Consider the following 22449-nt stretch of genomic DNA (forward strand, 5'->3'; position numbering starts at 1 on the left):
ACATGTTTCAATACTATTATTAGAGATCTCGATTTTTAGTATGAAATCGATGAAGTAGTTTGATAATATTAAAATTTTTAAAGGGTTAGGGCCTAAAACATTTAGTGAGATAAATTTGAAAGTGACATCTCTTACTAATGATCAGCTAATTGTGAGTATTTCAATTTGTTTGATACTTTGACAACAAATTATGAGCGATTTTACATAAAGTAATAATAAGGTATAATGAAGGTTTCACAGAGGGACAATATTGATTTGTTGAGTTTTAGTACTTTGAGAAAGTATATATGAACAGATACTATATGTAACAAAGTTAATAGTACTAAAAAAATTCTGTAACAAGATTCGAGGTGTTTAATTCTACTATAAGAAACCAAGTTACTAAGTGCATAGTAAATAACAACATCCTTTGCCAAAAAAAAAAAGAGTAAATAACAACATCGATTTCCATAAAACATTAGTATAACTGTGGTACAATTTACGTAGTTTGTTTCCATTTCCGTCCCATAAAAAAGGTCAATGGTTGCTTAAATCTCCACGCAGGTGTAATTATTGTGGTCAAAAAGTTTGGGTAATTAGCAGATCTCAAAGCTAATTAAGCTCTCTGACTTGGTGATTATATACAAGTGGACACATGCAGATCTCAAAGCTCCTCATTTTATGGCTCTAATCTTGAGAGAGGCCTCATCGTTTTCCCCATTAATCTCAGACCTCTTTTAAGGTTTTTGTCAACTTTGACTTTGTTTTCCAACAAGTTTTTGCTAAACATCACCAAAAGTTTAATACAAGAAAGATAAATAAGAAAGCTTTGTCTCCACTCGTAAAACTGGTTAGGAGAAAGGCTAATATTCTAGAGCTCAAAATGCAATTATTTTATTTTTGGTAACAAGAGAAAGCAGAGGTAAACTGCATCGTGGGCCCTATCAAAAAGATAATTGACAAGAATCGAACGCACAAAGGTGAAACTCCCTTGCCCTAGAATTCCTACACCTTGACTCAACAGGCCGGATAGGGAAGAGTAAATCAGGGTGACTCACTGAGTCATTACGCGGAAGGACTAACACCACCGGATCGAATAATCCAGCTCCCACTAAGCATCCGCTCTCTTGCCCATTCCGAATAGGTACTACTGATCAACTATATTACAATGTAGTATATCTGTATACTAACTCTATTACACTGTACGAGCCACAAAAGTGTTATTGAGTTGCAAGCTACTTGGCTCGACAAAGCAGTATTATAATTATATTAGTTAGGTGATTAATTAGTTGCAGAGTATCTGATATGACCAGCAAAACATGACATTGATGAATTGCTGCCAACCTGACTGGCGCAATTTCAGGTAAGCCAATGGGAAAAAGACGTGAAAACGTGTAAGGAAATACTCCGTCAAATTATATATAAGAGATATAGAAACAGTTGAGGAATGCATGTGCTTGTAGGGTCACTCAGGTCTGAGAGGCTAGCGGTGGTTGAATTGGTGATTTAAGTGGAACACCTGCATGTGCACATCCATCTTATCGATGTATATGAGATTCATATGTCAATTCATCATATGCATAAATGTTGTTTTTAATTCCGCTATATAAGATATAAGCAATGCATGACAACCCAACCCAATTATAAAATTGTTGGCTTGATAATAATAAAGTTTCAAATTTAATTTTTTATAAGAGTTGCTTATTGTAGCATTTTTCGTTTGAGATGGTCACCTGATACCCGCTTCACCAATAAAACATTGTTTTGTAGTGGGTGCAGGGTTTTTTGAAAAAGAAATGTCCACTTAAATTTAAAAATGGAAGAAAAGAGAGGGATGAGATAGAATATATAGTTGAATCCATATTGAGACTCGGCTTGAGTGGTCGGTCTTGGACTGACGGTAAAGTGCTCGGACGCTTTGCCTTAGCAAGGGGAAGGAGTTGAAAGGTCACGATTATGGCTCGGACCCGAAAAATTCTTTCTCATCATTCATCTCTTTCCTCCACATAAGCCTTGCTTGCCTAAAAAACAGTGAAAAAACCACTAACGCGGTTAGCCTTATTGCTTCAATTATTGGCAAAATAGGTCTGTATTGAAAAGGAGGGTTTAGGTTTGATTTTCAGCTTTGCTTTTCTTTTGTTATCTGAGTGGCTATTTTGACATGTCCTAGTATAGACAGCTCTAGTCGTAAAACCAATAAGCTAACAGATTAAGGCTTTCCCAATTAAGTATGAATCAAATTTTGCAATTACGTGCACCACTTTACCAAATCGAATATGGATTAGTCTAGTGGAATACCTGGGTGTCCCGGGCCAAAAAAAAAAAAAAAACATGGGTAATGATACGTTGTCACTTTCGAAAATACTATATTGTCGTCTACCAAACCCTTAGGTTCCAAATTTGTATATAAATCCACCATCACATCTACTCATGCCTAATATCAAGCAAACGGTCTCTCTTCTCTTCTCTGGTCATATACTACTAGACCAGACATCACTATAGACTTGTCTTCTTAATTCAATGGCTATTATTTCACCATTCTCCATTCTCTCTCTTCTCTTCTTCTTCCTCTCATCTCTAACCTTCTGCTCCCATGGAGTTTTCGGCTATGGCGGCTGGCAGGACGCTCACGCGACTTTCTACGGCGGCGGCGATGCTTCCGGCACGATGGGCGGAGCTTGCGGCTATGGAAATCTGTACAGCTCAGGCTACGGCACTAACACGGCGGCGCTCAGTACGGCTCTCTTTAATAACGGCTTGAGCTGCGGTTCTTGTTACGAACTCAGGTGCAGCGCCGGAAAATCGTGTCTGCCGGGGAGCATCACCGTCACGGCGACCAATTTCTGCCCGCCTAACCCTGGCCTCCCCAATAACAATGGGGGTTGGTGTAATCCTCCCCTCCAACACTTCGATCTTGCCCAGCCTGCATACTTGCAAATCGCTCAGTATCGTGCTGGAATTGTCCCGATATCTTTTAGAAGGTATAAACGTTTGGCTCTTTTATTTATTATTTGTTTTTTTTTTTATGACGAAGAAACCTTACGTGACTGTTTGAGGATGTTAGTAAGAATTGAACTTTCAACAGGATTTTTTTTTTTGGTCAGGGTGGGTGGGGTTGGGTTTGAGCCAACAACTTAGACTGGTTTCTTTATCTTGTGGTTATGAATCATAAGACGGAATTTATCATGTCCACCAGCTGATAGTGACTACTTATGTCTCTGGTCACTCAAAAATAGAATAATTTAACTCATGATATTTAAATACGAGTTAGGTTCCACTATCTGGAACACTTCTTTTGGGGTTAGACTCTTTTATTTTTGTATTCACTAAAGGGTACTGTATGATAATTCTAGCTGAGTTGGACTTGAATAGTTCAAGCTCGAGCTAGGGTTAGCTCAATTACACTCCTAATCGAACCTCATTCAATAACAAGTAACAACTTTACTAGGAGAGTTACTATTACTACGCATAAATTCAAACTTTTGACCTTAGGGTGTTTTTAATTACACTACCCTATCTCCCTATGTGTTCTCATACATAAGACAACATTATTGATGCATACTTTTGTTGTAATTTTACAGGGTACCCTGCAGGAGAAAGGGAGGAATAAGGTTCACCATTAATGGCCATGCCTTCTTCAACCTAGTGCTGGTGACAAATGTTGCAGGGGCAGGTGATGTGCAGTCTGTATCAATCAAGGGCTCTGGAACTGGGTGGCAATCCATGTCAAGAAACTGGGGGCAAAATTGGCAAAGCAATTCCAATTTCAATGGGCAGACCCTCTCATTTAAGGTCACTAGTAGTGATGGAAGGACTGTCACCAGCTTCAATGCTGCCCCTGCTAATTGGCAATTTGGGAAGACTTATGAGGGAGGCCAATTCTAACTCCACAAATGAAATAAATAATTTCAGAAATTTAATCAATAAAAAAAATAAGTTCAATATGTACATGTCGTTTAAGGGTGATGAGTTGGTTTGAGAGAAGTTTTTTTCTTAGGATAAGGCCCTAAATGTCCTTATGGTGACCCTTTTGGGCGGTTCTCGTCCTGTTAGGTGTTTTTAGAGCTGTGATTTTTTAATACCAGCTTAAGTCTATATAGAGCATAATATTATAGCATATATAGCCATATAGGAATAATTCTCTCCTTTTTTGGGTTGATTTTTCCTTTTTCTTTTGTTGTATTTTGTCAGAGAGATTGTTACAAGCCTACAATGTTATGCATTTATCCATATTTGGTGTGTAAGCATAATTGGGCAATTTAGTATCAATGGAAATTATATAAATTTTCCTTTATATTTACTTCCTCCATTTATCTCAAAAAGTAAATTATTATTATGCCATGAACAATAGAATATAGTCAAAATTGTCGTATGTTGATCACTAGTTTTAATTTGTTCTCCTTACTCAAATCCTTATTGAATTATTTAATGGGATAATGAACTACCTAGGCTAGCTTAATTGAACTATATATCACAGCTTAATCTAAACACTTTAGTCCAATCCAATGACATTGTAGATCAATTCATACTAATTAGAGGGTATATCTGTCAATGACCTTGTAATCTAAGTGGCGAGAAGTATCTCTCTCATATGAACAAATACTACATTATTGTAACAGAGTCAATAAATACTACATTATTATTGTAACAGAGCCACTACTACTAAAAAAAAAAAAAGTGTATATCTTCGTGACGAATGAGATCAACCTACCTCTCCAGAAAAGTAGAACTGTCGTGTGTAATGGGAAAAGTGGAAAACTTTACACTGCCGTGGGTTAGGAGTATGCATGAGAAGACTTACTATTACTTAAAATAAGATCACCATTTAAATGCATTATATTATATATACTGGCTTGCAGGGAGAAGTTTCAACAGAACAGATCAGACGACTATCTATCATCCACGGCGGAACGAGCTGAGCTAGCGGCGTTTAATTTCCATCATGGCAAGCGGCGGAGCTAACGACCGAGAAGCTGTTGAGTTTCAGTTGAGTCCCTCCTCGTCCACTTTGGTGAAAATTCAAAGGGGCAAAATTGCTCAGTGGTCCGTTGATGGGTCTTCCGACGCCATTGTAACCATTTCTTCATACTACATACATATATATATTCTTGTCAATATAATGCATTGCATGCTTAAAGTTTTAATCTTTTCGAAATTTCATATGATTCTTAGCTTGTTGCCTAGCTAGCTAGCTAAACGATTTGAAATAAGTCTCATGTATGATTGCTAGTTAGCTAAACCATGTGTATTATGTTAAGTGTTTATGTGTCTTCAACTATATAATTATGTGTATTATGAATACGAATTCTGTATCGTACTTTATGATTGAGTTGAATATCGATTTGGACTCGGGTAGATTGTTGTGTTGGGCCACGAGCCTTTTCTTTGAGGACCTAGACCAGTCCACCACAGGGAGGTCTAAGGCCCAACTAGCCCCACCCAGTCTAAATTTGGAAAACCTTAGACCCACCTAGCTAGCTCCAAGTCAATTCAGTCGGTCTTGAACTAGTTCATGACTATTTCTATATCCAGATATGACAATAGATTTAATTCTACTTATTAATCAAATATAAAATAAAAACGGATGAATCACATAAGTAGATAAATTTAAGAGAGCTATTACAGTCTTATATATTTGGATTATTGTGTTTCCCTAATTAAGGTGAATCCTACCAATGAGAGAATGCTCGGGGGAGGTGGCACTGATGGAGGTAATTAAACTACTAGCCTGGCTAGCTACCTACCTCATTCTACTGCATGCTTCCATTTTTTGGAGATATACTAACTATATATATATATATATATATATATATATGTATATATGTATATATGTGCTCTCCAGCCATACATCGAGCTGCTGGTCCCCAGCTAAGAGAAGCTTGCTATAAAGTCCCAGAAGCACGCCCTGGAATCCGCTGTCCCACAGGAGAAGCAAGGATTACTCCGTATGTTTTTTCACCATTCCTTTGACCTTAAAACCAATTCTTGAATTCACCAACCATGTTTCCATATATATGTTTGTTTCTGCATGTGTGTGTATACTTATTATTGTTTAGTGTAAATATAATGCAGAGGTTTTAAGTTAGCAGCTTCTCATGTGATTCTCACTGCTGGACCTGTGTATGCTTCCCACCCTCATCCTAAATCCGCACTCGAAAGTTCATATAGGTTTGTTTTGTTATCACACACATACATTATCTGCACTCTGATCTCTCTTTTCAAACTACAATAATAACTTCTTTTATCCGGGGCAATATAATCCATAGTCAAGTTGGTCGAACAGTTAGCTAGATTGGTAACTATAAGGTTTTAAGTTTGACTTTAATTAGTTTGAGCTATCTATTTACCTTCTTACTTTCAGAAACTGCTTGCGTTTAGCTAAAGAAAACAACATCCAATACATTGCCTTTCCTGCCATATCATGTGGATACTTTGGGTGAGTTATGCATGCATATCTCTGTGTCTATACTATATATATTATTGTCACATTTCATTTGGGATCATACCCTGTATATATGCTAATTAAGCATAATCTAATAATATATATATATATATATATATAAATACTAATAGTAGTCTGTTTGGAAACACGGAATATACATGAATTCTCTACCGCAGGTATCCATTTGATGATGCTGCTAAGGTGGCCCTGTCAACTATAAAAGAATTTGGAACTGACTTCAAAGAGGTATATATATATATATATATATTAATTTGCTAATATTCATCTCTCTGATCTCCATCCAAAAATTGCAGTAGTTTTTGAACACAGTATATATAATCCATTTTTCTGTAAGTAGATCAGATCATATCAGAGTACCGACATTGTCGTATAGTAGTACTCGTACATGACAAGCCAATCAAAAAGTGAAGTGCATGAATGAATGAATGATGTTTGCAGGTCCACTTTGTTCCGGCCGCAGCTGCAGGTTATGATGCATTGGTGAAGGCTGCAAATGAGCTTCTGAAGAACAACTGATATATTATAGGCTCAGATTGTTGGATATATATATATGATGATGAGAATAAAGAAGATGATGATGAGAGAATAGCTTTCTTCGATCTACTCTGAATAACATATATAGTTTTAAGTTGTGAAAGGTTATATATATCCATGCATGTTGAAATGATATATAAACCTTGAAAAGGACTCTTAGTATGATATAACCAGGGAGTTTGCTCTTAAAGTGATGGTATTATTGTGAAAAAAGTGGCTCTACATATATTTCCACGAGTCTATTGTGTAAAATTTTTTCCATCTCTCCATAATGGTATGTGCTTAAGTATATATTAATAGATAGATATTTAATCATCCCTCATGTTTGATATCATTTAATTTGATTTATGAAAAAACATATAACCACAACCCATAAACCAGATGACCCTCCTTGGCAGTCCCAACTTAATTAGCTAGAGGTTGAAAACAGAATATTTTTACTAGCTAGTATTAGTACTATTGCCCAATTTATATTTTTGTTTTTGGAGTGTAGTTCAGAGTTTTCACCATCAAACACAATGACTAATTCTCTTGCTAAATTGGATGTGATATCTTTGAAGGGAATTAAAGAAGATCAGAAGATGAGCCAAAAAGGAGAAATAAAAAATGGGAAACACAATAATTGCATGTTCTCCACTCCACCATATCATAGCCCTTCTCCTTCCACAAATTTTCCTATTCCAGCACTCATATAAAATCTCAGTCCAGTCCAGAATCAACCGATGATTTCTGCACCCGTTTCCGGATTCGGGTCCACATTATTCCGATTTCTCACTACCCGAACTGCCCCGCCGATAAGGCTCCGGAATTCACAGTTCCGACCCCCCGGAAACTACGTCGGAGCTAGCTTTTCCATCATGGCAAGTGCCGGAGCTGACGATCGGAGCGCTGTTCAGTTCCAGCTTACTCCTTCCAGCTTGCTGAAGATTCTTAAGGGCGACATCACTCAGTGGTCCGTTGATGGATCCTCCGACGCCATCGTAACCATCTCTCTCTATTTCTCCTGTTCACGCACATACATACACCTGTTTGTGTTAATGCTTAAAAGCTTTAAATTTTTATTCAAACAGGTGAACACAAATCATTTTTAGGATTTATATGATTTGTGTTCCCTAAAATATTTGAACTGAGTATCACTTATAAGTTACAACTCGATGAATTAGGAAATTTGTGCCATTGCAAAAGCTGATTCTGATTCTTGATGACATTTGATCTTCAGTTGCCTGTTAGAAGCTTAGCTGAATGAATTGACATTTTAATGAATTGGGGATGGTTGATATAATGATATATCTCTAGTATTAGTAATTCAGTGTGATTGTAAGATCTGCCTTGAAATGAAGGATTATTATTATTGGTGTGATATAGTTTTGTGTAGTATTTGGGTTTTATGCATTTGGATTGTTTTCCCGAAGGTCAATCCTGCTAATGAGAGGATGCTCGGGGGAGGTGGCGCTGATGGAGGTAAGTAGGTAACTTCCTGATTGTGCTGATTCCATTTTGTGTGTGCTTAAGGTTTGGAGACTAATTATGATTTATGATTCTATTTCTAGCCATACATCGAGCTGCTGGTCCCGAGCTAAGAGAAGCGTGCTATAAAGTCCCGGAAGTACGTCCTGGAGTTCGCTGTCCCACAGGCGAAGCAAGGATTACACTGTATGTTATTGTTCTTCACCTCTCGTTTGACATTCAAACCTATTCTTAGATTCGCCAAGCATGTTTTGATATATATGTGTGTGCGTGCCGTGTGTGTATACTTATTAAATGTTGGTGTAAAATGCAGAGGTTTTAAATTACTGGCCTCTCATGTGATTCACACTGTTGGACCCATATATGATTCACACCCTGATCCCAAAGCCGCATTGGAAAATTCATATAGGTTTGCTATTCAAATGTTTTCTCTCCCTCGTTTTGCAGTATAATAACTTCCGTTATTGCTTAGAATATAGTTGATTGCCATTGATTTCCAACATATTAGGAGTTTCCTTCCAACTTAACCAAGGTTCTTTGTCCTCTTTACAGAAACAGCTTACAAGTAGCTAAAGAAAACAACATCCAGTATATTGCTTTTCCTGCCATATCTTGTGGAGTCTATGGGTGAGTTACATCAATTTACAAAATATTCATGTTTTGTGGGTTTCTGTTCCATCTTTCTTTCTATCAATAATATTTTGTTGTCGTTTCTTGTATCCCATTTTACAAGTCAATCTAATTTGCATTACTTCATTGAGTTTGCTAAAAGTACAAGCGCTCTCTATAACCCTTCATTCTTTCTTGAATGAAATGAATTCTAGACAAGTTTTAACCCGCTGGAGCTATGTTTTATTTTTACCACTTTGTGACTGTTGTTACATTTTATATTGTACTCTGTAGCATATATATATATTATTACGGACTTGGTTATGAAATTTATGGGCAAATATTAGCAAATTTTAGTGCAAATAGTTGATTGCTTTAGACTTTAGAGACACAATTTTAATGAAGTGCTTATGTGATGATCCAATTTTTTCTTACAAATTCATTCAGGTATCCTTTTGATGAGGCTGCCAATGTGGCTGTATCTACCGTAAAAGAACATGGAAGTGACCTCAAAGAGGTATTCTTCGCTAATATACACATACACCCCCCTCTTCTCAATCTCTCCCCAAAATTCGCAGCATTAGTTTGTCTAGACAGTCCATTTTTTAATAAGTAGAGTGCCTGCATTCTGGTGCATGACAAGCGAAACTACACTTGCAGGTCCACTTTGTTCTATTCTCGGATGAAATATTCAATGCATGGCTGAAGGCAGCGAATAAGCTTCTTCAGAACTGATGCCTCGGATTGTTCAAGAGTGTTCTCAGATTTAACGTCGAGAACACTGGATGCTGGACGTGAAAACGTTAAACTAGAACGATTGAGTTTCAATCGATCAGGAAGTTGCTTGTGATTTGATGTTAAACTGTGAGCTTGCATTTTGAAATGATGAAAAGGATACTTGGTATGGATGGCTCCAATAACGTTGGTGTTGGAGGTTACTTTTAAACAAAAGTTGAGGCATATTTGTCTTAAGCTTTTTTCCAGTGTATTACTAACACTTGTTCCGATAACAACAGACATGATATGGCGTTTTAGAAGTAAACCCAACAGAGTTGGTCGGATAATTGATTTAATAACTTTCTATAAGAGTCGTCTAATAGACTAATACTTAGACTAATACGTCTTCTTGGTTAAAGCTGGTTAGATATAAGCAATATAAGTAGATGGCTATAGGTTTTCCAGTAAATCAAAGATATGTTAACTTTTGCACCCAAACAGTGTCACCAGCATAACCTAAATAGGTACATTTAACCTCATTCCAAGAACCCCTTCACTGTTCTCTAAATTTCATAAAGTTCTCATTCAATCAAGGCAAAGAAAGAAGCTAAGAGATATCTCAAAAGTATAAAAAATGAATGCATGTCATTTGTTAACTCCAAGTACAAAATGAAACTCATGTCATTTGTACTACAACATTTAAAGATCTTTGTCCTTGGTTAAATTCCGAGGTAATCTTCTAATGCTCTCATCCACTACTTTATATTGCCTAGAAAAGTGTCCATCTAAATGACCTTCAAATCTATTATACAAAGCAGGGACTATGATGAATATAATGGTTCCTGAAACAACAACATGGCGGTCATATGAGAGATCAACACAAATAAAAGGAGATCCTAGAAATAGAAGCAAGTCTGAGTGCTCATGATAATCAGTGAGACAATGATACAGAAAAGCCAATATAAAGAAAGAGTTAGTGAAATAGTGTAAACAGATACTAATACATACCTACATACGCAATTGTGAAGAAAGATACCACACTGCCTATGACAGACAGAATCCAGAGAAAAATCACTGCCTGCATATTTAACAAAAATTTGTAGGTATAGTTAAGATTAGTTTGTGGGTAATGTGGGCACCATTCATTAACCATAAGCAAATAAAATACAGAATAAGGTGGGCAAAGTATAAGATACTGACTGAAACAAACATATTATATGTCAAACAAATCTGGTGTTAATGGGTTTAAACTGTTTAATCACTAGTTGCCACTAATCGTTTGATGTTCCAGGAAATTGTGCAGTTATCCAACAAGTTACTAGTTTGCAGGGCTCTATTCCCACCACGTCCTAAGTTATGAATTTGAAGTGTAGTGTCAAATGTGTTCATATGGCATGTAGCAGTCATCAATCAAGTCCTATTTCTTAGATTATGATGATATGTATACCAATTTTTCCTCATCAAATCAGTAACTGCTGACCTTGAAAAAGAGTTTGAAATCTCTCCCAAGGGTGATATCATGAGCCATAAGTAACACATAATTGATTTTAGCACGAAATGAGGCAGCTGCATTGTTGACCATTTCTTCTGTCAAGACCAATTCTGGCAATGTTGGGAGTCGTCTGGGGAAAATACACAAGCAAAATGCCATTTTATTACAACATTCAAAAGAAGAAGATAGCTTCACAACAAACACATATGTAAATGGTAAGTGATCATACTTCTTTCTGTAGGCAGCATAGTTTGCACGGAGAAAGAGCATGACAACTAAAATCAGCAGGACATCACAACACGCTGATATGAAAGGTAATCCCGAGCGTTCGAACAACATCCATGCAGCAGTAGCAACAACAACCAGGCCAAATAAAGCACACCTTTGCCTCCACAAAATTACTTCGGCAGCTTAAGTAAGGCGAAAGAACATCAATTACAAGACTGCAGAAAAAAGCATGAGAAAATATGCAGCAAGCACAACATGTGGAACGGTGGAAATCTAATTCTAACCGTGACCACTTGATTGAAATTTACTTATTGCTACTTCATTCCCCAAAAACCCATAACCAACACATATAACAGTATAACACACACAGTAACGCTCCCCCTTCCTCCCCTTAGCTCATTGAACTTTATACGCCTCACGCTCCCATGGATCCTTTTCAATCAATGGATAAAGCTGTCCTACATAATCTGTCAAGTCCATCCATGCACTGAAACCATGATTGCTTGCCAGACCTCAACTAATCACAATTTCTTCACTTCACTTAAATGATTCCCTTACTATTTCAAACCTCTGTCAAAACTTCGATTTGCAATTGTACTATGACTAGACTACAATACTTTTTATTTTGAAAGCCAACACCAAAGTTACTGCATTAATTTCAAAAAAGCACGAACAAAAGCCGGAGGTTCACCCTCCCACAAACAAGAACCAGCACGAGAACCAATTGCTCTAGCAAGAGCGTGAGTAAGCTGATTTGCTGACCGACTAATGTAAATAACACAACACGAAGTCTCAATAAAATACAGTGAAATGAAATTTGTTTATATATCAAAAACAGAATCTCTCAAGGTAACACAGTCAAGCAATACACTTAAGTCTGGATAAAATACAGTAGAATGCAATTTCCTTCAAATTCAGGAATCAAATAAAAGGGAAAATGCAATAATATACCATTATCACCGCGGCCGAGCCCCTGTAAGTTGGATTGCCGGACGATCAAGGCTGAAGACGTCGACGAAAGACTGCAAGCACTGCCGTAATTCGCTCTGCCATCTCCATCTCCATCTCCCCCGATGTTACAGAGATCTTCACAATTCTCCATCAAATTACACTGCCAAAAATTAATAAATTATCCATCAAAATTCACATAAAATGAAATAAAATTATAAAATTACAATTAAAAAAGAAGGTAATTCACAGACCGACAATCGATTTAAACCCAAGCCCGTCCACCATTCCGGCAATCATTAAGCTTTTTTTTCGTCAAATTTATGGAAAGTATTAATGCCTCAAAGGCATTATCATTTTGACGGATGAACGACGTCGTTATAACACCTCTATATGATATATGGGTTTTAGATTTTTAGCTACCAAAGAGCCAAATCAAACCTTCAAATCATTTTCTTTCTAATGTAATTTACAACTCTTTTATAATTTATAAATTATTACGTAAGCAATAAATTTTATTTAGTTCAATTTTTTGAGTATATTGACGATTTCTGGTCACCCAAAAAAAAAAAAAAATAATAATAATAATAATTCTTCAGATTTTTTAAAATAAATGTTAAAATTTATAATTCGACTATGATACATTAATAGATTTAATCTACTCTTAATAAATTTTAACGTCGGAAATAAAAGATAATTCTTTTATTGTAAAACTTAAACATATAAGTTAATCGAATAATTGCAAAAAAATATGTAAATTATCTAATAGCACTTGCAGTTCATCAATTATGTGAAATAATGAGTTTAGTGCTTTAATTATTAATCTTCAAAATTACACAAAAATGGCGAATTTTGTGCGTAAGTATCAAAGAAATATTGTGATAATTTGAGCACCTTTTTATGGTTAAACCATTAATCGACGTTGTCTTCATTATTCTAAGTTTATTAAGAATTACTCATTTGAGGATAAACTATTACCTTTAATTGTAATCTAAAAAAATACTTTCACCATGACTTGTATTGACAGAAATTTTAAACAAACATGGTTATTATTTGACAATCACCGGAATATAGTTGGAAACTTAGAATGTTGGATTGTATTTAACACAAATGATTGCTACAAATAAGACACAAGAAATGTCCATTGTGAAGGCTTGCTAAGAGATTTGGAAGGGAAGTGACCGATAAGTTTTCACTTATAATCTTAGAATAAGTATTGTGTAAGACTGTCTCATGGTGAGACATGTAATACTTTTTGATTATTTATAAAAAAAAAAAAAACTATTACATGCCGTACATGAGAAGATCTCACATAAGATTTACTCATAATCTTGAGGTCTATAGTATCATAATAACATATATATAAATTATTGGTGGAGTAGGCCGGTAATCGTTCAGAATTCAATGTGATTTAGAAGGAATGATGAAATTGTTAAGGACAATGTGATCTTTTGTGATATTTCTTGAAACAAAATAAAAAACGTTTTTCAAATTAATGTAATTTATGATGTTTTTATTTTTATGCTAAAAATCCAGTGAAAATAATCAAATCAAATCAAATCTCATGTTGCTAATCAAAGTGAAACTTTCCATTCATTACATCAATGTCCCTGTACGAGATTTACAATTATGGAAGCATTAATAGTAGTTACGAAGTTAAGCAGATAACACGCGATCCTAACTGATTCGTTTCAGTTTGAGCTGGATCACAGTTTTCGGCGATTAGAGAAACGAGGTCGTTAATGGCGCCAAATCTCTCTCACGCGCAACCCGGACACTGTGATTCACTCTCCGAATTTCCCGAGTAATTTAAACTGTTTTTTCACGCCCGCGTTCAACGGTGACGAAGACGCCAAGCACGTCCCTGCCTCTCCTCCACATCACTTCATCACATTTGACTCTGAAATTGAGAAATTCTTCTGTACGTGATTAAGATTTAAAAAATTTATGCACGAACACTTTGCTGCCGAGATTTAGTTGACTAACCATCCTTGTTTTGCCCTACTCTACACTATTTGTGGATGTGCGGAAACGCTCTGCAAAAGGATCGGATCTGTGAGCCTTCGGGGAGCCGACGACGTTGCAATTGAAGCTGGTGCTGAGTTTGAGATTTCGTCGTGTTCAGGTTTGGATTTGATTGAGATGTTCGTGAATTTTATCGTGATTTGTTGTGTGACATTAATGCCGGTTTGGATCTGGATGTATGTAGGAGGCGGGGCCAAAGGAGGAGGTGACAGGATGAGTGAGAACAAGCAGTTTCAGCTTGGCACCGTCGGGGCTTTAAGCCTGTCCGTCATTTCGTCGGTGTCGATTGTGATTTGCAACAAGGCGCTCATGAGTACTCTACGCTTTAAATTTGGTGAGTCGGTTATTATTTTCAGTGGAAATTTGTTCAATTCTCAATGTGGTGAAAATGTTGGTGGAAACAAACAAAGAGAACACCACATTCATTTTCTGCAATTTGTAGAATGCTCTTAAGTGGTAGCTTACACGGAGCATTGTGTGTTATTACATATCATTACTAACTGGTTGCAACGAGGCGGCTTTTCATAGTGTGTGTGGCCTGGCATGATTCGATGATTGATTTAAAGTTTCTTTGTGATTCTGATGTTGTAAACTACGTAGTAGTAAAAATAAAGTCAGCTCATTTGAGATTTGCAAAATGCATATCATATTCTCCATAATGATTAATGAATAACATAGTTGTAGGCTTTCATTTAGATTCTCCTGAAAGGGGCTATAATAGTGGTGAGTATCTTTACTTGGTGCATTAGAAAGATAAATACACTGCTAAGACAAAATTATATTTTTCTTACTGCAGCTACAACTTTGACAAGCTGGCATCTATTAGTTACTTTTTGTTCCCTCCATGTGGCACTCTTGATGAAACTGTTTGAGCACAAGCCTTTTGACCCAAGAACTGTAATTGGATTTGGTATTCTAAATGGGATATCAATTGGATTACTGAACCTTAGCCTTGGTTTCAATTCTGTAGGTTTCTATCAGGTATACAACTATTTTCTGTATCTTCTTCATTTTTGTTTTAAATGCAAAGTCCACTTAACTGTTTCTAAATCCAAATGTTCTAAATTTTTTTTTTAAGATGACAAAGCTTGCCATCATCCCTTGCACTGTGCTGCTAGAGACGCTTTTCCTAAGCAAAAAGTTCAGGTCAGTTACATTTTATGCATGCTGAATGAAGTCGACTTGGTCTTTCAATATGCCTGATTTGTTTCAAAGGCTATTCTGAACCTAAGTGTTACATTTAGTCTTTATTTCTGGTATACTTTAAAGTTCTTTACATTCAATCCATCCTCCCCGTTGGATTATTCAGTGACGTTTCTGATACCTTCTAGTTGATTTAATAAAGTACTGCCCTAATAGTACATGGCCTTCAGTCAACTTTCCCCTTTTGCATAAATTAGGAAATACTATATAAAATTGCCCTTATGATTATAGCCTTAATAAGTCAATTACGAATTTCCGGTGACTTCTAGGCAATTTGGCCGGAGGGACTGAAATTGATAAAAATTGAATAGTTGTGTCAAATTGACAGTTTTGAAACTCGTGGACCCCAATTAAAAATACCCTAATAATCATAGGACCAAAAGTGAAATTTTTTTCTACTGGTATTTTATTGTACTATTCATATAGAATCTGTTCAATTATTTTCTCTCTGTCTAATCTATATTTGTAATATTCTACACCAAGAGGAGCGTTCCTTTTTCTTTTCTTTATATATATATATATATATATATATATATATATATATATATATATCAGGTAATCTGCTTTGTCCTTTTCACTCTGACTAATAGTTTTCCTTGTTACAACTACAGTAGGAGCATTCAACTTTCTCTACTCATCCTACTTTCTGGTGTTGGGATTGCAACTATAACTGATTTGCAGCTAAATGTGGTGGGCTCTATCCTTTCACTCCTTGCAGTACTCACAACTTGCATTGCTCAAATTGTATCCTTTGAAATGCTTGGTCATCTATATGTATGCCTTTAACATGAACTCTTAAAATTTTATACAGGGTAGTAATCCGAACTCTTTGGTACTAGGAACAAGACTTCCCTGCCAATTTGATACTGAGAGGGCTAGTAATCATGTTATCATCTTTTTCTTTTTCCCTCTCTACTCTCATCTGTGAGATACTTGAGCTCTCACTTTCGCTATATGCATCTAAAATTTGTCAAGTATATAATCTTTTATAATTTTATTTCCTAAACCTGGAGATCTTCCAGTACAATACCAAGGACTTGTTCATTTTGACAGGTTATGCACAACCTTTACCTTCCATTACGTGTGACCGCTATGCTTGTAGTTTGTTGTGATTTAGTTCTTAGCTTTTAATGCATGACCACTATTGATTAAAAGAAGCAACTATTCTACTATTCATTGAGTATTTCAGTTTAAGTAGCTTTATATTTAGATTATGGGCATATATTCTTCCAGTCATGTAATAATTCCTTGTAAAGTTCTTAATAAACTTCATTCAGATGACAAATACCATTCAGAAGAAGTTTAAGGTTTCTTCAACACAATTATTGTATCAATCTTGTCCTTACCAAGCGATGACTCTATTCGTCTCTGGTCCGTTTCTGGACAAGTTTTTGACCAACCAAAATGTATTTGCTTTCCAATATACCCCGCAAGTGCTGGTAAAGACTACAAATTTCTATTGTATGGTGGTTTTTGTTTGAGTAATATTTAATATCTAATGATCCTCAAATTTGCAGGGATTTATTGTTCTGTCCTGCTTGATATCTATAGCTGTTAACTTCAGCACATTCCTTGTGATTGGAAAGACGTCTCCAGTCACCTACCAGGTTCTTGGTCATCTGAAAACCTGTCTAGTATTAGCTTTTGGTTATATCCTGCTTCGGGACCCATTTAACTGGAGGAATATTATCGGGATCCTGATTGCACTAATCGGGATGGTTCTATATTCATATTACTGCACCTTCGACGGTCAGAAAAAAGCTGCTGAAGCTTCACCACAACTTCAGGTGCTATATTTTATGTTATTCTAATCTAGCATAACTCATTTTCAGAGTTCAGACACAGATTATATGTCTCACTTTCCTAACTTCTATTTCACTGCAATTGATGCAGCCAAAGGATGATGAATCCATTCCCCTGGTACTCATGGAAAATGGCAGTACCCGTCATAAGTGATGTTGCAATGCCCACGGTCCTTGTTAGGAAAGTACTGGCCTTGAACATATGAGACAAAACTATGCACCAAATTGTCGTGCAACTATTTGAGATATGGTTAAGTTGACAGTAAATGTTATAGGCAGAAAGTTGTTTTATAGAAGTATAGAGTAATCTCAGTAACAAGGAACAGCTTTACCCGCGCTATATATCATTTGAAGTTGGTACATTTGATATCACAGTGCTATGTGTAGCAAATGCGAACTAGATTTTTCCAAGGTCCGATAAATATAGCTCATTTTCTAGCAATGTGTAGACATTCAATTCAGAAGGATTTTTATTTATATGTGAATAATGTGATGGCTTGAACATGTTTCATATTCTGCACTCACCCTTCCATTCCAATGCAAAGAACCAGTTGTGTTTGAGCTTTGCCATCAGATCAGAGTTTCCTTCACAGTCAGTTCAGCAGCAACCACTAAACAGGTATTCCCAGTCAAGCTTCTTTCGGATGCTGTGTTTTTGTATTTTCATTTTGTCTCTATTGCTCCATAACATCCAATCCAAAATTTTGAAACACAACCAACCCCTGCAATCAGCTCTCATTAGCAGTCTGTCGTATCTCCTTCACAATTCTTACGCATTCATCCATGGGACAGTTCGTCTTGATTGCGTTGGAGGCAATATGTGATCTACTCGCAGCATACCCTTCCTGTAATGGGAACCAGTTTTGGTACATTGCGCAGGATGTGCAGAAGCCAAGCCAAAATGTAAAGAGAGATATTCGGCATACCTTGTGCAGGGTACTCAATACTGAAGCAAAAGGAGGGGAATTCACTTTTGCACGACTTGCAATCTGCAAACAATAAGGAAAAGATCAGAAATCAGAGAATATGTTCCTGTAAATGAAAAGGGGGTTAAGAAGTTGCAGAGACCTCATCCATTTTGATGTAACCAACTGGCAGTTTTGGTTCACTCTCTTCAATCATCCGTTTCAAGAGTTTTTCGAGACCTCTTCCTGTCTTACACCCTCCTATCCACCCCCATTCTTCAGCCAAGTTTAACATTTCTATAATATACGATTCCTTGTGAAGAGGCCCTGTCCAAAGGGGCCCTGAAACAGCAAGTGAATTCGCAACCTGAGCAAACATAAAGGAACATAAAAAGGACTGTGATAACACTGCAGCCTGACAGACAAATCTTACCAACTCTTTCTGTACCTGTCTGTGTTAAGCATAAGGCTTAACGAATAAATACAACAACAACAAAAAAAGTTCTTTGTTCTGTTCCATTCAAGGCTTGATATGGAAAAAGGATTTGAGATAAGTATTTAGGTATGAAACCTTACATCTGCACTGCAAGAGCAGCTGATTTGCCCGAGTTCCTCCCAGGAGAACGCTCTAGAATTGCCACACCGGTAACAGTAGCTGATGAAGCCGTAATGCCTGGTACCAAAAGCTGAGGGCATAACTACCAACATGTAGAAGTGAAACTAACAGACACATGATAAAAAATGGCAACCATCACTAGCCTGGGATCAGGAGGCTGCCCACTCTTGACTTGTAGCAGCACTCTAAAAACCGGTCCATGGTAGGAGTAGTATGAGAAGAGTGGAACAACATGATAACCTAGTATCAATGCCTCTCTCATAACTCCACCTATTAGCATTCTCAGCCCAATCTCATTAGAATATGGCATACGTCGAACATATGCTCCATAGGCAGCCAAACAACTGGAAACAAAATCACAACATCATTTTCTTCAATGCATCAATTTATACAACCATCATTTGCACTAAGGTTCCTAAGGCAATCTTTGCAAACATCAAACATAGCCAAGTATCAAAGCCTCTCTGATAACCTATTAGCATTCGCAGGCCAATCTCATTGAATATGGCATACGTTGAACGTATGCTCCATAGGCAGCCAAACAACTGGAAACAATCATAACATCATTCTCTTCAATGCGTCAATTTACACAACTATTATGCTCAACACATACCCTCACGTGTGCATAACCTTTTGTTTGGATTTTGAAGATCTGTTATGTGAAGGTTTAAAAAGATGGAGACATTAGACATGCCTCAAAACGTTTTGTAATGTTGAGGCGAGGCGTAAGCCACAAGGCGCATTGAGGCCTAAGCCTCAATTTTTATCAAAAGATATTAATAACCTTCTTGCCGCACCCTCCTTGATAACCTTCTCACAGTAATTGTATGACATATTAGGGTTGGGTTAGATGGGGTATATCTCCTATTGGACTCTAGGAATGCGTGTTGAGGCACATGAAAGTGCCTCACACTGAGGCGAGCCTCAAACCACCTTTTTAAACTATGGGCTTCTGTCTCGACTAAAAAACATAACTTTTAGTGTGTGTGTATATATTACGCACAACACTAAGGTTCCTATGGCAATCTTTATGAAACTAAAAAGCATAATTTTAGTATATAAATTATGCTCAACATTAAGGTTACTAAGGAAAGCTTTATGAAGTAAATAAGTTATGCAAGGAAGCTCAAAGAGGAAAATCATCAAAAAGCTAGTGTGCATAACATAATGGATGTTTCAGTCTTTCAGAATAATCTTAAGATTGCATAATACTATAATGGAAGATGAATGCTACACGAAACTCACCGTTGAGGCCGGTGACCGCCGGAGGAGTAGCCATCCGTGTTAGTAACATACAACAATCCGCCCAATTTCACGGCCGCAATGGCAGCTCGGAGAAAGCCGGAATCGCTGCCGAAAGAATCAACGTCAATGAGATCAAAATAATCCCTCTCCAAGTACCGCTCCGTCAAGACCCGCGTCGCGTCGGAATGCGTCACCACCCATCTGCTCCCGTCCCCCGAAACCCTAGAAAGATTCCCCAAAATTATGCCCCGGATACAGTCATTCGCGTCGTTTGCGAGCACGAAATCGGCCTCCGCCTCCACCAAGTACCGCAGGGACCGAATTCCGCATCCGCACATCGCGTCCAGGACCCTGAGGCTGCCCTCGGACTTCTTGCGGAGAGCTGCCGAGAGCACGCCGAGGTCTCGCCCGGTGGCGCTCTCGTGGCGGAAGAAGGTGTCGCCGACGTCGAATTGCAGGCCGCGCTCCGTCTGGAGCTGGGATTTGCAGGCATTGATGAGCTTGCACTTTGGAAGTTTGAGGTTAGGGTTTAGAGCTTTGGGATGGTGATAAACGGATAGAGTTTTTAGCGGGAGAGAAGCCATGGCGGGAAATGGATATAATCCCTTCAGTTGCAGAGTGTACTGTGAAGAAGATGGTTAGTTACTTTTTTAACCGCCCATTTATTTCCCTTTTTATTTATTTATTTATTTTAAAGAGTTAAATAAAAAGGACTAAAAAACAATAAATCAAGAACAATGTCACAACAAAAGAGTGTTAAAGCTTTTTAATTTTCAGCTTATTGGCCCAATAAGCCAAGGCCAATAAGACATTTACCAAACACTTTAAAATAACTTATTGGTTGGTCAAATAGCTAAACTTGGTCAAATAAGCTAAAATTTGGCTTATAAGCCAATAACCAAACACCCCCAAGATCTTGTAGTTAGGGGGCAAAACTTCTATTTATAGATTAGTATACATGATTACATGCACTAGTTTAATTGTGACTAATTTTTCTAAAATTTAGGTGTATAGACTATATATAGTATAGTTTATATTTGAATTAGACATTTTGATTTTTTTTTAATTAGATCTCTTTCATTATTCTTAACTAAGAATATTCAAAGCCAATAAATTATAATGAATTGGATATCTTACTTAGAGGCAAGTCTACAACTTTATATACTGTCCAATTTGTCACTTTTTTTAGTTAGTACACGACCTAAGTTCGGAACCCATATCTTAATAATTACTAAATTTTATATTTTTACCCTAAATTACAATGATATATCATATACATTAAATTGAAGCTAGAAGTTTTTTCATCATGATGTGGTAAATACAATTGTTCCCAGGAATACGTATAAATAATAGATGAGAGCTTTTGTACAAGACCTTGAGGCCCATCGACGATTGTTCTAAGTTCTAGAGCTCGAGAACTAGCGACTGCGAGTCAGAGGATCCCGAGCGGCCGAGCTAAATATATGAGTATGAAAAATGTCAAAAATCATTCTTTCGTGCATTTAATGCAGTATTTATAGGAGGCTAAAAGGAACACATGCCGATCCCTCGGCATGCATGACACGTGGAGCTCATGCACAAGGGAAGGATGGAGGCTTCACTGATTCCTCTATGTGTATCAAGATTCCTGACACCCCCATTCTTGCCGCAATCTGATTTGACTAAAAGAACGAGGCTCAGGGCTCTAAGTGAAGAAGGTTGAGTGGTTCGTCTCGACCTAATATGGTCGGGGCGAACCAACAAATGGTCAAGTACTGCTTTTGATTAAGCTCCTACTCGGTCTGACATACTAGGTCGGATCGATAGATCGAGAATGAGGTCAATGATCGGGAGTCACTCCTCTCGGCAATCTACTCGGATATCGAGCAGGTGCACAATACGTACATACAGAGAGGTCGGGTATATTTCCTATCACATCTTTTTTAATTAAAAGTTTCATAGATCTTTAAAATCATCGAAAATTCTAGTGTGTGTGTGTGTGTGTGTGTGTATATATATATATATATATATATAGGTCCTTAATCAGGAGAGAATCATGTCTCAGGTGAGAACGTAAGGACAAATTCAAGCCAGCGATCTAGTAGATCTAATGGTTGAAATAAACAAAATTTTATAATATTTATGAAAATGACCCCGCTCATTTTTTACTTGATTTCTCATCCATCAGATCTTATAGATCAATGGTTTAGATTTGTCCTCACATTCTCACTTGGGCG

The 22449-nt window shown here is 37.0% G+C and overlaps 6 protein-coding genes across 6 annotated transcripts; 4 read left to right on the forward strand and 2 right to left on the reverse strand.

Annotated features, from left to right (window-relative positions):
- Nucleotides 1-2432: 2432 nt before the first annotated feature.
- On the forward strand, nt 2433-4279 carry LOC116013951 (expansin-A4). Its single transcript, XM_031253921.1, has 2 exons — nt 2433-2960; nt 3561-4279. Exons 1-2 carry the CDS (start codon nt 2500-2502, stop codon nt 3862-3864), a joined length of 765 nt encoding a protein of 254 aa, XP_031109781.1. The 5' UTR covers nt 2433-2499; the 3' UTR covers nt 3865-4279.
- Nucleotides 4280-4921: 642 nt separating this feature from the next.
- Nucleotides 4922-7002, forward strand: LOC116012948 (macro domain-containing protein XCC3184-like). The gene is made up of 7 exons (XM_031252615.1): nt 4922-5050; nt 5642-5690; nt 5822-5924; nt 6052-6147; nt 6341-6415; nt 6598-6667; nt 6881-7002. The coding sequence occupies exons 1-7, from the start codon at nt 4922-4924 to the stop codon at nt 6956-6958; spliced, it is 600 nt and encodes a 199-aa protein (XP_031108475.1). The 3' UTR covers nt 6959-7002.
- A 680-nt stretch (nt 7003-7682) lies between these two features.
- LOC116012329 (macro domain-containing protein VPA0103-like) lies at nt 7683-10094 on the forward strand. Its single transcript, XM_031251847.1, has 7 exons — nt 7683-7956; nt 8389-8437; nt 8527-8629; nt 8757-8852; nt 8996-9070; nt 9500-9569; nt 9713-10094. Exons 1-7 carry the CDS (start codon nt 7699-7701, stop codon nt 9785-9787), a joined length of 726 nt encoding a protein of 241 aa, XP_031107707.1. The 5' UTR covers nt 7683-7698; the 3' UTR covers nt 9788-10094.
- A 290-nt stretch (nt 10095-10384) lies between these two features.
- On the reverse strand, nt 10385-12829 carry LOC116012505 (reticulon-like protein B16). Its single transcript, XM_031252055.1, has 6 exons — nt 12692-12829; nt 12441-12600; nt 11491-11671; nt 11250-11391; nt 10778-10847; nt 10385-10611 (listed from the first exon to the last, which is right to left on the reverse strand). Exons 2-6 carry the CDS (start codon nt 12589-12591, stop codon nt 10469-10471), a joined length of 687 nt encoding a protein of 228 aa, XP_031107915.1. The 5' UTR covers nt 12592-12600; nt 12692-12829; the 3' UTR covers nt 10385-10468.
- A 1263-nt stretch (nt 12830-14092) lies between these two features.
- LOC116013737 (UDP-xylose transporter 3-like) lies at nt 14093-17944 on the forward strand. Its single transcript, XM_031253642.1, has 9 exons — nt 14093-14358; nt 14483-14562; nt 14647-14796; nt 15259-15443; nt 15541-15608; nt 16277-16409; nt 16943-17104; nt 17183-17452; nt 17559-17944. Exons 3-9 carry the CDS (start codon nt 14676-14678, stop codon nt 17619-17621), a joined length of 1002 nt encoding a protein of 333 aa, XP_031109502.1. The 5' UTR covers nt 14093-14358; nt 14483-14562; nt 14647-14675; the 3' UTR covers nt 17622-17944.
- LOC116013735 (tRNA (guanine(26)-N(2))-dimethyltransferase) lies at nt 17781-20849 on the reverse strand. The gene is made up of 6 exons (XM_031253641.1): nt 20234-20849; nt 19132-19332; nt 18949-19045; nt 18536-18739; nt 18394-18456; nt 17781-18312 (listed from the first exon to the last, which is right to left on the reverse strand). The coding sequence occupies exons 1-6, from the start codon at nt 20815-20817 to the stop codon at nt 18196-18198; spliced, it is 1266 nt and encodes a 421-aa protein (XP_031109501.1). The 5' UTR covers nt 20818-20849; the 3' UTR covers nt 17781-18195.
- Between the last annotated feature and the right edge of the window lie 1600 nt (nt 20850-22449).

Source organism: Ipomoea triloba, chromosome 3, assembly GCF_003576645.1.
Source record: "Ipomoea triloba cultivar NCNSP0323 chromosome 3, ASM357664v1".
NCBI classification, from domain to species: Eukaryota; Viridiplantae; Streptophyta; class Magnoliopsida; order Solanales; family Convolvulaceae; genus Ipomoea; species Ipomoea triloba.

Coding starts and splice junctions, on each gene's coding strand:
- LOC116012329 (XM_031251847.1), top strand. CDS start 7,699: ATGATTTCTGCACCCGTTTCCGGATTCGGGTCCACATTATTCCGATTT. Junction 8,853..8,995: donor GCATTGGAAAATTCATATAG/GTTTGCTATTCA, acceptor TCCTCTTTACAG/AAACAGCTTACAAGTAGCTA. Junction 9,071..9,499: donor ATATCTTGTGGAGTCTATGG/GTGAGTTACATC, acceptor AAATTCATTCAG/GTATCCTTTTGATGAGGCTG.
- LOC116013737 (XM_031253642.1), top strand. CDS start 14,676: ATGAGTGAGAACAAGCAGTTTCAGCTTGGCACCGTCGGGGCTTTAAGC. Junction 15,444..15,540: donor ATTCTGTAGGTTTCTATCAG/GTATACAACTAT, acceptor TTTTTTTTTAAG/ATGACAAAGCTTGCCATCAT. Junction 17,453..17,558: donor AAGCTTCACCACAACTTCAG/GTGCTATATTTT, acceptor CAATTGATGCAG/CCAAAGGATGATGAATCCAT.
- LOC116012948 (XM_031252615.1), top strand. CDS start 4,922: ATGGCAAGCGGCGGAGCTAACGACCGAGAAGCTGTTGAGTTTCAGTTG. Junction 6,148..6,340: donor GCACTCGAAAGTTCATATAG/GTTTGTTTTGTT, acceptor TCTTACTTTCAG/AAACTGCTTGCGTTTAGCTA. Junction 6,668..6,880: donor TTGGAACTGACTTCAAAGAG/GTATATATATAT, acceptor TGATGTTTGCAG/GTCCACTTTGTTCCGGCCGC.
- LOC116013951 (XM_031253921.1), top strand. CDS start 2,500: ATGGCTATTATTTCACCATTCTCCATTCTCTCTCTTCTCTTCTTCTTC. Junction 2,961..3,560: donor GTCCCGATATCTTTTAGAAG/GTATAAACGTTT, acceptor GTAATTTTACAG/GGTACCCTGCAGGAGAAAGG.
- LOC116013735 (XM_031253641.1), bottom strand. CDS start 20,817: ATGGCTTCTCTCCCGCTAAAAACTCTATCCGTTTATCACCATCCCAAA. Junction 18,740..18,948: donor GCTGCTCTTGCAGTGCAGAT/GTAAGGTTTCAT, acceptor ATGTTTGCTCAG/GTTGCGAATTCACTTGCTGT. Junction 18,457..18,535: donor GTTACATCAAAATGGATGAG/GTCTCTGCAACT, acceptor TATTGTTTGCAG/ATTGCAAGTCGTGCAAAAGT.
- LOC116012505 (XM_031252055.1), bottom strand. CDS start 12,591: ATGGAGAATTGTGAAGATCTCTGTAACATCGGGGGAGATGGAGATGGA. Junction 11,672..12,440: donor GCTCGGCCGCGGTGATAATG/GTATATTATTGC, acceptor GCCTTACTTAAG/CTGCCGAAGTAATTTTGTGG. Junction 10,848..11,249: donor ATTTCAAACTCTTTTTCAAG/GTCAGCAGTTAC, acceptor TTAAATATGCAG/GCAGTGATTTTTCTCTGGAT.